The 18,098-nt window shown below is 36.6% G+C and overlaps 1 protein-coding gene across 14 annotated transcripts in view; it reads left to right on the forward strand.

Annotated features, from left to right (window-relative positions):
• The window catches only part of DOP1A (DOP1 leucine zipper like protein A), a 68,088-nt gene that overhangs the window by 35,430 nt on the left and 14,560 nt on the right, over positions 1 to 18,098 (forward strand). For all 14 annotated transcript variants that reach the window (XR_005104876.1, XM_037391668.1, XM_037391675.1 and 11 more), the window contains 11 exons: positions 2,614 to 2,888; positions 3,561 to 3,713; positions 7,650 to 7,750; positions 9,017 to 9,276; positions 9,929 to 11,936; positions 12,045 to 12,156; positions 13,110 to 13,289; positions 15,547 to 15,672; positions 16,012 to 16,146; positions 17,117 to 17,172; positions 17,668 to 17,772. Coding sequence is in view for 13 of the 14 variants with exons in the window: in XM_037391668.1 (XP_037247565.1) it covers positions 2,614 to 2,888; positions 3,561 to 3,713; positions 7,650 to 7,750; positions 9,017 to 9,276; positions 9,929 to 11,936; positions 12,045 to 12,156; positions 13,110 to 13,289; positions 15,547 to 15,672; positions 16,012 to 16,146; positions 17,117 to 17,172; positions 17,668 to 17,772 (3,511 nt within the window). In the remaining variant the exon portion in view is untranslated. The remainder of the gene's footprint in view (positions 1 to 2,613; positions 2,889 to 3,560; positions 3,714 to 7,649; positions 7,751 to 9,016; positions 9,277 to 9,928; positions 11,937 to 12,044; positions 12,157 to 13,109; positions 13,290 to 15,546; positions 15,673 to 16,011; positions 16,147 to 17,116; positions 17,173 to 17,667; positions 17,773 to 18,098) is intronic.

The raw sequence follows: 18,098 nt of genomic DNA on the forward strand, positions 1-18,098 counted from the left end.
AGAAATTAATTTTACTTCGCTCCTGTTAAAGGAACAATTCTGGCAAACGATTCTAGGTACAGTTACATTAGAAAACAAAATAAAAATGGCGGGTTTTGTTAAGCGTGAACACATTCAGATACGGAAATGTGAATAAAATGAGGACAGTTCTGGATTACTGCAAAATGTGACATTTTAGACAGACAATCCTTTTTACAGTTTGTAAAGTCTTCAATTTACAGTTCAAATTTTGGTTCCACTTCTGATCTGTAGCTTGAGAATTGCTGCCTTAAAATGGTATTATGGTAGATAGCTTGGAGCATGCAAGAAATAGTTACAATAATTTTGGCTACTGTCATGATTATCTTCTGTGATTTTATTTTTTCTAGAAAACTTCATGGGTCCAGCTTTTTGTTCTTATCCACAACTTTCAAAATCTATTAAAGGCTAAGTGGTGGCCACTGCTTGGAGATGAATAGATTTTTGGCTTTTGGAAACAAGCATGTCAGTTTAACATGACTGCTTCTTCTATTCCTGTAGTCTTTAAGATGTGTTGTGTATGTCTTCATCATACAGCCAAGAGCAGAGCATATCTTTGACTTTGTGAGATCCAGACATATCAAATATTTATGTCAATTGAAGGCAACTTGGTTACAGCTGTTTATTAATTAAGGTTATTGCAGTGCTAAAGGGGTGCTACCTTTTGTAAAAGATCTAGCACAAGATATTTGTGTTTCTACAGCATGACCCTGAAAAATGTGGGTTTGTTTTTGGTTTTTTTTCTTCCAAACACTAGCAGCCTACAAATGAGTGTTGTGGCAGAAGACTAAAAATATTTAAAACATCAGCTGTTTGTTTATTAGTTTTCTGTGGATATAGCACTTCTGATTATTGCTGCCGTGTAAACTCTAAAGGAGAAAACCTACAGAGCTTGAGTAGTGTGTGCCTTATATGAAGGCAGTGATTCTAGTGAATCCTTCTCACTTTGTTAAATGTCATGGATTTGCATTGCTCGTTCATCATCTGAACCTTCCCATTTGTGATGTTGCGTTTGCAGTCTATTAAACAGTGTGACTTTGAGGAATAAGCATAAAGTGTAGGCAGTTGAGATCAACAGGAAGGATTTTGTTGCAGATGAAACATCTATTGTACAGAATGGCAGGGTGGATGGAAATAGTGATGGGAATAGTGCTGCGTAGCTGTCCTGGGAGTCCTGCTTCCCGTAACAGAGAATGCTGATGAAACAGAGAATGGAGAATGGAAGAATGATAGTTACCGTAATTCACACACGAGACTTTTTTTCATGTATTGATACATTTTTCTACTGCAGAAAAGGCTGGTTTTATTGAAGGGCTCTTAAATACAGAATATGTTTGTGGTGGGTTGCATTAGTGATGTGATCCAATTGCCTTTAATCACTGGTGAGAGTCATCATTCTGTTTATTTGAAGGACCCAAATTATTCTGATATTGATAGAACATAATTGTGCTTAAATTTTGCTGTATGCTTGAACTGTCAGATAAATGCATGCTATTTTTAATTGAAGAAATTAAAAAGGGGACTGAGTCAAGCTCAGAATAATGTTTGTATCTGTAAACTGTAGAACATGTGCAATTGTTAGGTATACTTAGGCTCCAATTTACATTGCAAAATTAACTATTTTGGCTATAAATTAGAACTTGCATCATCCTCTTAATTCTAAGTAGATGCTGTATTTGTGCCTATTAAATAATACCACTTCACTGGTGTCTGATTCTAGAAGCATTTGCCTATTTTAGGAACACCATCAATAGGGAGGATATTTTTGAAGATTTAAGAAAAACTACTTCGGTACCTCTAAAATAAGAGAGTACATTATTTACTTGGAGAGTTGACTGTGAATTTCAGGGAACAAGACTTGCATTATCAGGCCAGTGTATGGTATTGAGGGGATGGTAAGAAGAGGAAAACAACGACCTACAGTGAAAGCAGAGTATGATCTAACAGGATCGAGTTTCTGTCACCCAAAACATCAATTTTCACGGATACTTTTACTTTTAAAGTGTTGCCAGGAAAAATCTCTATATCATTTAGTCAGTTTAAATTTAGTTTATATATGTACATAATTCTGTAAGTATGTATATTGTAATGTATTTTATATGATAATATTACATGCTATGTATATTATATATTTTAAAAAACACTACAGATTTATTCCAGACTACAAACTACAGTGTTAAGGTATGATTGCTGGTCAAGAATTTCATGAAGGAGGACAGTGAATGAAAGGATGTGCAAACTACCAGAAGTCCAGTTTTGTCTAAAACATGAAATCATTTGGATGCATTTCCATAAAATTTATTTTACTTTTCCGTGTTCAAATTTTCCTGCTTATTTTTGGTTAGTAAACATTTGTAGCGATACAGTATTGCATTTTTAATTAGATTATTTTAATGATAGATACATATCAATTTGTATCTTTGTCCTGCATACATTATCCTAAAGCCATATAATGGGCAGGTTGAAATATGAAAGATAAAGGACAATTATGAATATGGTCATGGGATATAAGAGGAAAAGCACATAATACTTCAAGTCACTAAATTAATGTATCATCTGTGATTTTTTTTTTTTTTTTTTTTTTTTTTATTTCAGACTGTGAACAAGTACAGCCTCCACTGTGGCTACAGACTTTAATGAGTGCTTGCAAGCAAGCAAGCGATTTCAGTGTTCAGGGTGTTACAATTTCCCTTGTGATGGACCTGGTTGGATTGACTCAATCTGTTGCTCTCGTCACTGGAGAAAATCTGAACAGTGTGGAAACGGCTCAGCCTCTTAGCCCTAACCAGGGAAGAGTGGCTGTGGTCATCAGACCTCCTCTTACGCAAGGCAATCTGAGATATATGGCTGAAAAGACAGATTTCTTCAAGGTACAAAGCAGTATCTCATTGCTGTTTTCTTTAGACTTCTTTTCCTGGCTGGTGAAGATTGCCAGTCTGGGCCACTTTACCATCCTTGGTATGGTAAACCAAATTTTCTTGCTGAGTATTTTGATAAGTTGTAACCTGTGCTAGACTCTAAATGAAAACGGATAGTAAGTTTTTCCGCTGTGATTGCTTTACTGACTGCTTGGGTGAAAATCTTTGTTTGAATGAATATTTTAAAAATATAAATAAAACCTGATTGAATAGCATCATTAATTAGCAAAGGTGTGAAACAGAGGTGTGCGTATTGTAGGACTGTGGTAAACCATAACCTCTGCCTTTGTGTGATTTATATAAGAAATCATTTACAAAAGAGAATCAGCAGCAGGGTATATTACGTAGTTAATTATATTTCAATGAAAACTTGTTTCTGGAGATGCCTGAGAGTTCTGAATCGTAACAGGAATTTTTATGTAGTAAGTTATTGCAATATTTCAAACAGTTGCTTATGTTCATACAAACAAAACAGAACAGTTTTATAGATTGCCTGTTGGTCATTTGGTGACATGAGATGTAATGTCTCCCATCATTGCAGAGAGCTCAACATAGTCTAGAACAAAACAAGGCATGATACTTATTCACCTGTGTCTCTTGCAACTTTTATTTTCATCTACAAAGCATATAGCTTTAACTCTTTGGGACCAGTTGGGTGATGGAACTCCTCAGCATCACCAGAAGAGTGTGGAGCTGTTCTACCAGCTGCACAACCTCGTTCCATCTTCTAGCATTTGTGAAGATGTTATTAGTCAGCAGCTGACTCACAGAGACAAGGCAAGTTGTTTATAGATATTTACTAAAAGATGAGTTAAGTATATAACTATAGAAATATATTTAGGAAAAGGACTTGGTGCCATAGGGAAGGGCATAAATAACTTCAGTATTGAAAAAAATGTTGCCTTGCATTGTTTCAAACATTAAAAATACTCTTATCTTTTACTTGCATGAAAAACATTAGATTTGCCTTTCCTCTGACACTGCCACCCTCTTTCCTATATTCCCACTCATAAGAAACCATAACCTTATGTCTGTAGGCACTGAGCCCTGTTTTCGTGAATGTCCAGGTGTTTCACAAACCTTTGAAAAGTGTTTGTAATGTTAATAATTGAATATAGATTTTCTAGATTCCGTTCCAGTTGTCCTAACCACTCTTTTTTTAGCTGTACAGCTCCATCAAATTTAAGCACACTTTTGCTGTGTCCAGCTGTAATTCAGTCCTCTGGTGTGCTCCCTCCTATTTCATCTAACGCTCACATCTTGTCTAATCATTTGTTCTAATACAGCATCTAGACTTTCTGCTTCCTGTCCTCCACAGAACTTGGAGAAGCAACAACAGCCAGATTATTGTCATTACCATGTCTCTGTTGCTTTTCTTGATAGTGGGGTTGGATTGCTTCTTTGAGAGTTGTGTGTGGTCCCTTTTATCTTTCTGACCTTTTGCTTTCTCTTTTGTCTCTCTCTTAGCTGAGGTATTTACTGCCTTTCTCTTTATGTCACCATTTTTACATTTTTTTTACATTTTACATTTTTACAGTTTGAGATGTGTTTTCAATTCCTTTCCGTCTTTGTGAGACACATCCTTATAAGTCTGCTGCGTTTGATTTCATTAATTTGCTGCTTCAGCCTTAATTCCCTTTCTCTTTTAAGTGGCAGTGAATTGGGTTGGGTTTGGTTTTTTTTTCTTTCTGAGCATTTTTGTATATTATCTGATTCTGGCTTTTTGTAAGAATGAATGTAAATACAGCGGCTTTAATTAATAAGATTTTATTTTATTTCCAGGTCCCAAGGGCTGGGCTATATATTTCTGAGCTCCATCTTCTGACACTTGTCTCAGTTAATTATTTCCAGCTAAAGTGTTTCTGTGAGGTTGGGAAGTGGAGGAATTTCAGTAACTAAATACTTTTGATGGGGAAGAGTCATACAGAAGCCTCTTCAATCTCATGCAGCTCCTCTCTTCTCTAGTTATTTCTCCTAAAAAGATTTGAATTCTGACTATTTCTGCCATGTTTGCCAGTTCTAGAGGGCAATTAATAAACTGGTTTAACAGTAATTGCCAGTTTTCTGTGCATTTGTGCCTTTGTGGGAAATGTGCTTGCCTGCTCTGTGCTGACTGACATGGCAGCTGGGTTGTGAGTCGTCTGTGCATTTCTTTGCAATATGCCACTGAGGCTACTCTTTTCTTAAAGGTCTTTACTTTTCATCTCTGTCTCATGTTAAAAGCTACAGACTATAATTTGAGCAGAACCTCTTGAGTGATCTGAGAGCTGCTTCTTTGCCTCTGATAACACTGTTTCGTTTCTTGTTATTACTTTGTCCCTTGTCCTGCCTCATGTTCTGCTACCACAGGTTAGAATGTTTGCTCATGGCCCCACTTGGTGGATTTCTCCCATTCTTTATTGCTGTTCAAATGCCGCCTCTCTCTGGCTGTTTTTTATAAGTTATATAGGCTGCCCTAATGATTACTTCTGTTTTGCTATCAGTTTAGCTAATGAAAGCAGAATAGTATTTTCAGAATCTTTTGCAGCTGGCAGATATTCAGATTATTGACAAATGGTGGGGTTTTAAGTCTGTCATGAGCCTCTGCAGTTTCATGCTAGACAAAGGGAGCTTTTCAGCAACAGACTTATGTAGGAGACTGTATCTCTTATCAAAAGTTATGCTCAGATTCCTGATATATAAAGCACATGCTTAGGTTTTACTGTTGTTAGTAGGAGTTCTTGTTATGACAGGTACGCGCTTTTTTTTTTTTTTTTTCCTCCCCTCCCCTGGGAATTTGTTTGAGAGGCTGTTAGTGTTGACATTTCGCTTAAGACCTTTGTAGTGGTTCAAATTACAGATATATGAACTGTTCTCACAGCCTGAACAGAATGAGTGATAGCTTAGGTGCTCTGGCAACTCATGGTTGTGTGACTTGAGAGGCAGTTACCTTTTTTCCTTTCTACCAGAGAGTAACCGGGTCAAAAAAAGCAAATGTGAGCCAGGCTGTCAATCACTGCAGTTCACAGCTTGGCATACTGAGAAAACTGCCAATGATTTACAGTTTTCAGTTATTAGGCTGGTCTGTGAACTACAGTGACTGTGGATGTGGCACTCACTCATTTCTGCCAAGCTTACTGTGAAAACAGGATTTCTTGCATCTTCTCAGCATGGATTGCACGGACTTTCACAAAGTCATCTGTATGTGTTTGAGAGTTGGTATTTTCACTCAGTATTCGGCAGATATTAGTGAATTGTTTTGTCTAATTGTAGATATTTTGCAGCAGTGTTGTGGGTTTTTTTTTTTCCTGTGAGAAGCATATTTTTTCCTAAATACATGTGATGCTTGCTTTACTTTCCAAAATGCCATTTCTCTTGGGGTTTTTGGCCGGGGGGGTGTGGGGGGGTGGGTTTGGCTTCTGGTTTTTTTTTTTGTTTGTTTACATCTAGTGTGATCTGTCTTGTCCTTTCTGTAATTTTCAAATTCTGCAGCTTTTACTTAAAGTTTTCATTGTTGTGGCAGGTATTGGTCATATTAGGTGTTGCAAAGTTTATTAAGCTGTATGTTGTTAATTAAATCTGGAAGTATACCAGATTGTCACAGTGGTCTTAAGTTCTTAGTTCAGTCTCATTTTGATTAGAGGTAAATATACCTACTATTCATTCCCTATAATTTTATTTTAAGAAAAAAAACAAGTGAAAGTCTTTGTCTCGTCTCAGCTTATCATCTAGTAGTTTAGTATAAGCCCTGATTGTATTTGACAGTAATTTTGATGTTTTACTCAATATAACTGTCCTGATTGCTGTGCTTTGTTTGTTCACCCCTACAACTGCTTAGTAGCTTCCTTTTTTCTTAGGTAAAGCTGGGTTTAGTACATGTGCCCATGTATGTGTGTCATAGCATGGCATTTACTGTTGTTTACAGCCTTGCTGAAATAACTTTGCCTTGATCAGCCACAGTAAAAAGATTAAGGCATAAAAATTGTTACTTTAATACCATTTTCACCATTGAATAGTCTGCATGTTATTACTAGTCATTAGAAGTCCCTTGGGCAGTAAGCATGTCCTATTTGTCCAAATAAAACAAATAAATCTCTTAAATTCCAGAGGTAAATTTGGCATTAGTGATGAACTCTTTAACTACATTGTATCTAGTTAGAAAATTCTTAGGTCTGTTTCTAGCCACCTTATTTTCCTTCCCTTGTTTCCATGGGTACTGTGTTTAATCCCATGGTTCCAGACACTATCTTTAAAAACTTTTTCTTCTTTCTCTGCCTCTGTATGCTCGAGCTTTCATATTGAAAAGCTTGCATGTTTCTTTCTGCAATCTTTTCATGATCTCTTCTAGTGCCTTGATAAATGTAGATAAACTCCCTGAAAACAGAGCTGTGCAACTTGTGGGAGTAAAATAAGTATTGTTCAAGCTATTGCATTAAGTATTTGGAACTTTTTCAAGCTAACTTTTGAAACTTAAGATGGCCAAGATCAAGAAGGGGGGCAATCCTTTCATGCTACTAAATTGTTCACAGAGACCTATTTTTGCCTGTTACTGGTTGTAATGTTGGAATATAGGAATGCATAGTCAAAAAAGTTAACAGTTTTGTTATATCTTTTAAGCTGCTGTATGCCTCTTTTTTTTTTTTTTTTTTTTTTTTTCTTTCCTTCCTCCCTCCTTCCCCTTCTTATCAGAGGTTGTCATATTCTGATAGATCTAATTTATAATTTGGTCCACAGAAAGTAAGAATGGAAGCTCATGCAAAGTTTGCAGTGCTATGGCATCTCACCCGTGACCTTCATATTAATAAGTCTTCTTCTTTTGGCCGTACTTTTGACAGGTTGGTGATTGCAAGTATGATTCAGTTGAAATAATTTTGCTTCAGAACCTTTACCTACATTGTAGTGGAAGCATAGAGTGTTTAGAAATTGGAGAACTACAGTGTAACTGTGAGAGCAAGGAAGGAGAACAAGAAATGACAAAATTATTTTCATGATTATGTAAGCTGTAAATTTTTATGGTAGCTGTAAAGAGTAGGGCAGGAATAGTCACGTGATTCATTGACTGTCACTGTGGTTAAAATATTTGAGTATACTGAACATAGTATCTGAGCTCTTACTTTGATTTGGTAAAAACAAATATAGGAGAGAGAACATAACCCAGAATTGAATTATATGAAAATGGAAAGTAACAGTAAAGCTAAGAAAACTTAAGAACAAAATTGCAAGTAAGCACTATAATATGAAAGTTCTTTTGTTTAGTCTGTGTGTTGTGTGTCATTTATGGCAAGCAGCAGAGGCTTTCTGTTTTGTGTTCTGGTATCAAACTGCCACCTTAGAAAAAACTGAATGATCCAGACTCTGAACTAGTCTAGTCTTCCTCAGCTAGTACAAATGTGGAAAAGTGCTTATTTAAATTTTCTAATACATACTTTGCTGTAGAAATCAGAGTAAAATGCTTGTTATTTCTTTGGCTTGATACTGTCACTCATTGCAGAAGTGGCGATAAATTCTGTACATACAGCTAAGATCTTACAAATGTGTACTACTGGAGGATGTTAAACAGTCAGTAAAATTCAGAGTCCAATATATATAATGCTTTTCCCCAAGTCTGGAAAGGATTCTAAGGGCTAAAACTATTAAAAGAAGAAAACTACAGGAGGAAGTGCTGAATTGTCAAGTATATTCCTCCTCTCCATCCATGATGAAAAGATTTTTGAATAAGTTATCTTCTCTTTCCCATACATCTGTGTGAATTGGCTTTTAAAGTTTTTTATGTTTTTCTACTGCACTAGCACTTAGGCAACAAAAGTTTGTTATGCTAGTAGCTGTACAAATACCTGAACTGACTATAGAACTGCTACTATTAGTGTAGCTATCTTAACTAACTTTATTACTAGCTCTTCCTGGCCATTTCTTCTTCAAGCTAGACTGAAATATAAAACTTCAGGTTGCAAAGTTTGGATTCCAAAGAAAATACTGTTTATATGGAGAAGACACTGGAGTATGTACTGACATGTTGAAATTCATCATATATCAGATTAAAATGAGATTATTCTGTTCTTAGTGTAGAATTTGTGCTAGGTTTATTCTTCTTTTTGTTCTAGATCTTTGTTTATCATGCTGGACAGCCTTAATAGCTTGGATGGTTCTACATGGTCAGTGGGGCAAGCCTGGTTAAATCAAGTGCTTCAGAGACATGATATTGCAAGGGTTCTTGAGCCTTTGCTCCTACTGCTTCTCCATCCAAAAACTCAGCGAGTTTCTGTTCAGCGGGTACAGGCTGAATGTTACTGGACTAAGTCTCCCTATCACCCTGAAGAAGAAAATGAAAAGCACTTTATGCAGAAGTTTAGTTGTGCTGATGGTATGTACTCAAGAAGACTTGTAGGAAGTTCCTTACTCAATTTATTTGTTATTTGCAGGCAGTATTAAAAGCAGAGTACAAATTTTTGTGGGTGACTCTCAAAACAAAGTGCTGGAATAGCAACTGCTTTGTGCACGCTTTTTCTAATTCAAGTTTTGGCATCCCAAGTATAATTGAGGTTTTGTTGTTCTTAGTAAATTTTCTTGTGTCTTACTGAAATTCAGTAGAAATTAAGAATATGGCTTGAAGCTTAACCAAGAAATGAAATGCTTTTATGAATTAGGACCACTGATGTGGGGCTGGCTGCAAACATACTGATAAGGTTTGAAGGTGTTTGCATGTATTGTGTAATTTTAGTAATATACTAATAATTCTTTTTTTTATGAAAACACAAGCAGATGAGACCACTTAAATTTTCATGGGAGAATTTTGCAGTTTCACTAAGGTCTGCTGCTAAAGGAATTTTGCTTTGGTCATGTGAATGTGTGTCATTTGCATATTAACATTATTTTTTTTTTCTCCTGTGAAGTGGAAAGACACTACTTACCGTGCCTTTATAATCTGAAGTCTTGATAAATGTTTATATTCTAAATTCTTACTCTGAAGAACAAAATACTATGTGTTTAAATTTTTTTGTGTGTTTTTCTTTAAGCGTTTTCCCATGAGCCTGTAAGCCAAGGACAACTTATTATACCTAAAGAAGGCAATGAAAAACAACTTGCTATGGATGAAATGGAGAATTTCAGCCTGACTGTCAACCCTCTGAGTGACAGACTTTCGTTGTTAAGTACCAGCAGTGAGACCATACCAATGGTTGTGTCTGATTTTGACCTTCCTGACCACCAAGTTGAAATACTGCAGAGTTCTGACTCTGGCTGTTCTCAGTCATCTACTGGAGACAACATCAGTTATGAAGTGGAAACAGAAAGCCTGAGTGCTCAAGATAGCTCTCAGACTCTGAGAGAAGACTCGCCTGATGAAATTGTGCAACAGGTGGTTACAGATCTTATATGCAAAGTTGTAAGTGGGCTTGGCGAAGAGGCTGAACCTGTTAAACATAGTCTACGCTCTGAAGATACTTCATGTAAATTCAGTCCTCTGGATAACTCTGTGGAGGTGACAAAAAATGAAGATCAAAATATTCAAAGTAGTCAGAGTAGTTTGCTTAGTAATGACAGCTCCCAATTGCTATCAGCCTCAACTGAGACTGGACTTGAGAGCTTAGAAGATGAAATTTCAAGAAATAACTCTTCACCGTGTATTGCAGAAAGCCAGCAATCCCTCTCTGATCTCACTCTTGCTTCCACTGAATCAAAGTCCAGAAAGCAAAGCCACAGTAGTATTCAGTTCAGCTTTAAAGGAAAGCTACCAGAAAAAATGTCAGAAAAAGAAACAATTGTTAAAGAGGCTGGTAAGCAACCAGGTGCAAAACCTAAGGTGAAAATAGCTAAACGGAAAGATGAAGAGAAGAAGAAAGCACAAACAGAAAAGCTTAAACAAACAAATGTCTTCTTTAGTGATGGTCTTGATTTAGAAAACTGGTACAGTTGTGGGGAAGGAGAAATTTCAGAAATAGAAAGTGATGTGGGGTCCCCAGGCATGAGAAAATCTCCCAGCTTTAATATCCACCCATTGTACCAACATGTGCTGCTTTATCTCCAGCTGTATGACTCTTCAAGGACATTGTATGCTTTTTCTGCAATTAAAGCAATTCTCAAAACAAACCCTTCAGCTTTTGTAAGTGCTATCTCCACTACCAGTGTCAACAATGCATACACTCCTCAGCTTTCGTTGCTCCAGAACCTTCTAGCCAGGCATCGAATATCAGTTATGGGCAAGGATTTCTATAGTCACATCCCAGTTGATTCCAACCATAACTTTCGGAGCTCTATGTACATAGAAATTCTTATCTCCTTGTGTTTGTACTATATGCGGAGCCACTATCCGACTCATGTTAAAGTAACTTCGCAAGATCTAATAGGAAACCGTAATATGCAAATGATGAGTATAGAAATTCTGACCCTTCTCTTTGCTGAGTTGGCAAAAGTGATAGAAAGCTCTGCAAAGGGCTTTCCTAGTTTTATTTCGGACATGTTGTCCAAATGCAAGGTTCAGAAAGTGATCCTACATTGTCTGCTATCTTCTATCTTCAGTGCACAGAAATGGCACAGTGAAAAGATCGCTGGGAAAAACGTAGTGGCTGTAGAAGAAGGCTTCTCTGAAGACAGCCTTATAAATTTTTCTGAAGATGAATTTGACAGTGGTAGTACTCTGCAATCGCAGCTTTTAAAAGTACTTCAACGGCTAATTGTGTTGGAACACAGAGTAATGACTGTGCCTGAGGAAAATGAAACAGGCTTTGACTTTGTCATAACGGACTTGGAGCACATTGGCCCCCAGCAGCCAATGACTTCTCTTCAGTATTTACATTCCCAGCCCATAACCTGCCAAGGCATGTTTCTCTGCGCAGTGATACGAGCTTTACACCAGCACTGTGCCTGTAAAATGCATCCTCAGTGGATCGGCCTTATCACTTCTACGTTGCCTTACATGGGAAAAGTTCTTCAAAGGGTGGTTGTTTCAGTGACTCTTCAGCTCTGCAGGAACTTGGATAATTTAATTCAGCAGTATAAGTATGAAACAGGATTATCTGATAATAGGTATGTGTATGTAGAGGTGTATAATCTTTTTAAGCAGATTTGATTGTGTTGAATTGCTTTACAAACAGATTAACCCATTAAAAACCAAAATATAAATTCTTATTTTAGGCCTCTCTGGATGGCATCAGTGACTCCCCCAGATATGGTTCTCACTTTATTAGAAGGGATCACAACAATAATTCATTACTGTCTCCTGGATCCATCTACACAGTATCATCAGGTAAAATTATCTTGGTGTCTGAGAGGTTCCTATGCAATATGTGTCTAATTAAGGACAGTGGTTATATTAGCAGATACGAAGATCCGAGTGGGAAAAATACCAAATATATTCTTTTAACTATGTTTTTTATTGATTATATACACATCTCAAACAGAAACCCAATTTTCTACTAATTATACTTTTGAGAGAATAGTCTTAGACTTTTTTGTTTCTCTTGTTTTGTTTTTTGGGGTTTAGGGGTGTTTTTTGTTATCCTGAAATAAGTAGGAATTCCTTAACATTCAGACCTCTAAAATGCCACTTCTTAGAGCTGACTTTGTTTTGTGGAACTTCCCATACTGATGCCTATCCTATTACTTTCTGGCTGGACTGTGTTCATCTTGCAATATATCAGAACTTTCTACTCCTTCTGTATATTCATAATTTATCTTTTTATTCAAGCAGTATTTTTAGATCTGATATTCTAAGCACAGTCTCTGTTAAGAATTTGCCCCAGATTCTGCAAGAAAATCTTTGTGCTGTTCTCTCTCTCTGCAATCTTGGTTTTGCTTTTTTTTTTTTCTTCTTATGCCCCCTAGCCTTCCATTAATTTCAAAGTAACTGTTTATTGTCTGTGCAAGTAAATAATTTTACCTAGAGTTTTAGTTATATTTAAACTTTTGAAATAATTGTTTTGTGAAGATATAGGCAGATAATACAAAATCGATTGCTGTGGACGTGAGGCCTCATGTGTTCAGAATATGTTTGATATTGTGCAACTGAGAAGATTCTGTAACTATTATTTTTATTAGACTCAAAACCTGTATGTACTATAAGAATTACTGAAAAACTATTTTGAAGAGTTAAGGTTGAAAGCTTCCATGTCTGTTAAGTCTTAATTTACACTGTTTTATTTATGCTATTTATGTAGATATTTAATGTTCTTCATCCTCTCTCCCCTTCAAATCCACTAGCTTTTGGTTAATGTAGATCAGAAGCACTTGATTGAAGCACGCAATGGGATCCTCTCAATCTTGCATATGATCATGTCTTCTGTGACTTTGCTGTGGAGCATCCTTCACCTTGCAGATTCCTCAGAGAAAACTACTGCTGCTGCTGCATCCATTACCACTATTAATCTTGGGTCAACAAAGGTCAGAATATCAGGGATAATATCGAAGTTGTTCATTAATACTTTTATCAAACTAAATCCAATTCCATTCCCTTAAATGTAAATCAAGTTTTAATGCCTCTGGTCTCATCTACTCGCCTACCTCACAAACAGGGCTTTTATAAATGGATATTGAATCTGCTTTTAAATTTGAGTATATCAATTCAAGACAAAAATGTCTCAACTCTTTACTTTCTACAAAGAAAATTAAATCTATCCTGAAAAAATTTAACCCACCTTTTTATGCCTCAAAAGATATAAAATATATATATTGATGGAAAATCTTAACAAAAGAGAACTTTTCTTTTAAAGCATCTAGTACTTATGAACTAGGTCCTTTATTCATGCAATTCCCATGCAATGATGTTGCTGTGTGCGGGGAAATGTCATAGCAAATGGTGAGCTAGTGGTCATAAAGAGAACCTGGGAAGGGCTCAAACAGGACTATACTGAGAATGCTGCCTAGCCCAATTATTGGAAGCAGTTCAAACTTCTTATACTTCATATTATTTAATAGGAAATTATCATTTAAATTAGAAATATTTTAAAATAGGTTTTCCTTAAATAAATTGAATACTATCAAATCCGGTTTGTGGTGATGCTGTGTTACAGCCTTTTCAACCTTTGCCATTCAGATTGATTAATTAATCTAAGACTCCATGTCTTTGCACAGATAGCATCCATGGTCATATTTGTGTTGCCCATAGGGTTTCCTACTCACTGAAAGGAAGTGGGTATGTACTTGCTGATGGCCTATGATGTTATGCTGCTGCTGTGAAAAAAGGATAAGCTTTTGTACTCTGGTTAAACATTAACCCTTCTGTATGCTCCAGCTTTTGTTTAATTTGCCCATATCCATAGTATTCAAAAGAGCATTCAACATGTCCTGTATATGAAAAAGTCCAGTTTGAATTCAGTTTGTTCAGTGTAGCATCAGGATGGGTTATTTTAGTTGTTCACCTCATTGCTTTAGGGTGATGCTTTTGTAGCAGCCTTGGAGTTGGTGGATGTGGTTAAAAACACACAAAACTGGAACTCCACAGAATTGTGTGTCTAAAGTATAAAAAAGATATTTAAGGTTCAATACAACTAGGTTGCTTTGGAAGCCACACTCTTGGCAAGTGCATGAAATGTATACTCATACTCTGGGATCATATATAGCAGTTTCCTGCAAGCTTAGACAATTCCTACTGAAATATCTCTGACCGAGGTAAAAACGACTTACAGAAAACAGGTAGAAAGTGCGTTTTTGTCTAAAAGCTTCCTGTCATAGAAAAGAGGTCAATAAAACAGCTCAGGAAATAAATTTCCTGACCCAAGTGTGTCTCAATAACCTCTGACATGCTTAAAACCCCACATTTTTAAGAGTATCAGCAGTGAATGTTGTAGTCTTCCAGAGTAGCATTTTCTTCCTTTTAGGATTTCCCCATCAACTCCTGTTTTTTAATCTTTATCTCACTTGCTACAAAGCAAGTCCATCACTATTTGTGGCAGACGTGAACATCATCTTCATTTCTTCTTCCTAATTACCTTGTACCCATTTGATAATTGTTGCATCTCCACTTACATGTTTTTTTCCTGAATATACGCAAACCCATTTCTGCCCTTCTCGTAGGTCATATTCCATAGCACTAATCATTATAGTTTGAGTTCTGTGGGTTTGTGGTATGTTTCTTGAAGGTGTCCAAAACTGGACATGGTTGTAGTATGTTCTTTCAGGAGAAAAATTTAATGTCTTTCATTATGTGTGGCTCTTTATGAATGTTCTTCCCTCTTCTTGCAAAGTAGTCATGAAGAGTTTGTGATCCACTGTAGTCCCAAGACTTTTTTTTCCCTGCAGCACTGCTATCTAAAGAGTTTCTCATCCTCCGTCACTGAATTTGTGTAGCCTTACCTTTGCATGCAAATATCAAGCCTTTATTGCAGCTTGTCTTTTTTCAGGATGCTTTTTGAGTTTGTCAGATCATTTTTAGTTTGTACCTTCCTATCAGTTGCTTCCCACTTCATTACTATTTGCATATTTAACAAGTGTATTTTGTCTTCCCTTGTCTTAGTCATGAATAAAATGATTTAAGAGCACCAGATGTAGAATAAAGCTTTATGAACCCTCTGAGTGCATCCTTCCATTTTTATTAAAGGTAGTGATAGTTACCATCCAAGTATGGCTTTATAACTAGGTGTTTTGAACATAATGCTGAGAGTTTATCTAAAGGTGTATGTGTTCCGATTCCATATTTCAGAATTTGAGGCAGCAGATTCTTGAACTTTTGGGTCCGATTTCAATGAATCATGGTGTTCACTTCATGGCTGCTATTGCATTTGTGTGGAATGAAAGGAGGCAAAATAAAAATACTTCTAGGACAAAGGTATGTTTATACTACAATGATCACTTCAAATAGTGTTAATAGCTTTAAGTGATTTAGAAGCAAGGAGAAAATCAAGCATTCCAGTGAAAAAATACATAGTATGAAATATGGAGAATATTTATATTGCATTTCTAATTAGCAACTGTACTGTTGGGGAGCTACCAATTTATTTTAGAATAGGATAATCTTCCCAAATTCTTCAGGAAAAGAATAAGTGATTCCAAGTCTGTAGATGAACTGTTATTTACTAACATTTCAATCCCATGAGGTCAGCTGCCTTAATTTTGGCATAGGCATTATCTGTGCTGATAATCTGTGGCATATATTTGATTTTTTTAGGTTATTCCTACAGCAGGTGAAGAACAACTTCTACTGGTTGAACTAGTTCGCTCTATCAGTGTTATGAGAACAGAGACTGTTATACAAACAGTGAAAGAAGTTTTGAAGCAGCCTCCAGCCATAGCAAAGGACAAGGTATGAAAACTGCAGGGGATGCTATTGACTTATTTAATGTCCTCTTACTGAAGCTTAGGGTACTGCTGGTTGGGATACTTCATTCACAAAGCTGAGCAGTACAGTGTGAAAATTTTCATAGAATCAAAAAATCATTTAGGTTGGAAAAGACCTTTCAGATCATCAAGTCCAACCGTTAACCCAGGACTGCCAAGTCCACCACTAAACCATGGCCCTAAGCACCACATCTACGTGTTTTTTTTAAACCTCCAGGGATGGTGATTCCACTATGGGCAACCTGCCTCAATGTCTGACCACCCTTTCCGTGAAGAAATTTTTACTAATACCTGGTATAAACCTCCCCTGACATAGCTTGAGGCTGTTTCCTCTTGTCTTATTGCTTGTTATCTGGGAGAAGAGACCAACACCCACTTGCCTACAGCCTCCTTTCAGGCAGCTGTAGAGAGCGATAAGGTCTCCCCTCGGCCTCCTTCCCTCCAGGCTAAACACCCCCAGTTCCCTCAGCTGCTCCTTGTAAGACTTGTTCTCTAGACCCTTCACCAGCTTCATTGCTCTATATATTTTCACAATATCAAACAGGTGGATGAATTTCTGGAGAGAAGTCATACCTGCTTAATCATTTACCATTTACTGAACAACTCCAGAATCATGTTTACTGCTTCTGTACAAGACAGTGTTTCATGGGGATAGGCTGCTTACATTAGGAAAACAGGTGCATATCCTAGATTCAGGTTGATTTTTTTTTTTTTCCAGGTGGGAAAGGGAAGGGGAGAAAAGAGGGAATAAAAAAAAGGGGAGAATAACTTCATAGAAGGATGCCTAAATGGACATTCATAATATCCTGTTAATGAAATAAGCTATATCTTCAGACACTACAGTAACATTATAGCATTGTCAGTTTTGCCCTGGCAAGTGAGGAGAAAAGTCACTTTATTCTTCCTGATGACACAGGTTTTGTATCTTTTTCTAGAAACATCTTTCACTGGAAGTATGCATGTTGCAGTTTTTCTATGCTTATACTCAGAGGTAAGGCAAGAAGTTTAATTTCTTCTGTCATTAAGAAGCAGATGGACAATTTTAATATTTTACATCTTTTTATAATCCCTTGGATAAGAAATAGCCTGTGTAATATAAATCATGAGGGAAGAATGGGTTTGAACTGTAGGTGTCATAAAAAAGGGATTCATTTTGGGAGTTTCCTAGTTCTGCATCATCTTTCTTCCCCCACCTTAAAATCCTGCTGGAAATCTGCCCCCTGCCCAAAGAGAGCTGATCTTAATTGTGCTGTAACTCGTTACCATCCTGACTTTGGACTGAAAAGTACATCTTTTGAGTACACTGTTCTTCTCCCATCTTTTCTTAGTGACTTGATATAGCCACCTAATATTAAATGAAAACACAAAGAATCTGTATGAATGTTGATTCACAATATCTGACAGTAGAATTGTGAGGTAGAAAAAAAAATGGGGAATACCTGAGGGAGAAGCTGTGGTTTTCATTGCCATCACTGCTCTTTCTTAGGATTCCAGTGACCAGCTTAGTAGATAGCTGGGCAGCACTGCTACTTCTGTTAAAAGATTCCATCCAGGTTGGTCTTCCAGCTCCAGGACAATTCCTCATACTTGGGTAAGTGCTCTTGATATCCACAAATTATTTCCAAATAAGCTCAAAATCTAAGTGTGTAAAATCAAACAGAAGTGTTAGTATTTTCAAATCTTTAACACTTTTTTTTTTTTTGAGTGATAGAGCTACTGCCCAAATTTTGAGGGTTTTATTAAGTAAGTTTCTTCTCTGAGGAATGGGGGTTACATATATTAAATTTTACATTACAATGTGATATAAACCACAATCTTACCTTACTGATTATTTGAGCGATTTAGGCTCTTCAAACAGTACATTAAAGTTTCTGATTTTTCTTAGAAAATAACTACAATGACTATTTCTTAGGTACG

This window comes from Falco rusticolus, chromosome 6, assembly GCF_015220075.1.
Source record: "Falco rusticolus isolate bFalRus1 chromosome 6, bFalRus1.pri, whole genome shotgun sequence".
NCBI classification, from domain to species: Eukaryota; Metazoa; Chordata; class Aves; order Falconiformes; family Falconidae; genus Falco; species Falco rusticolus.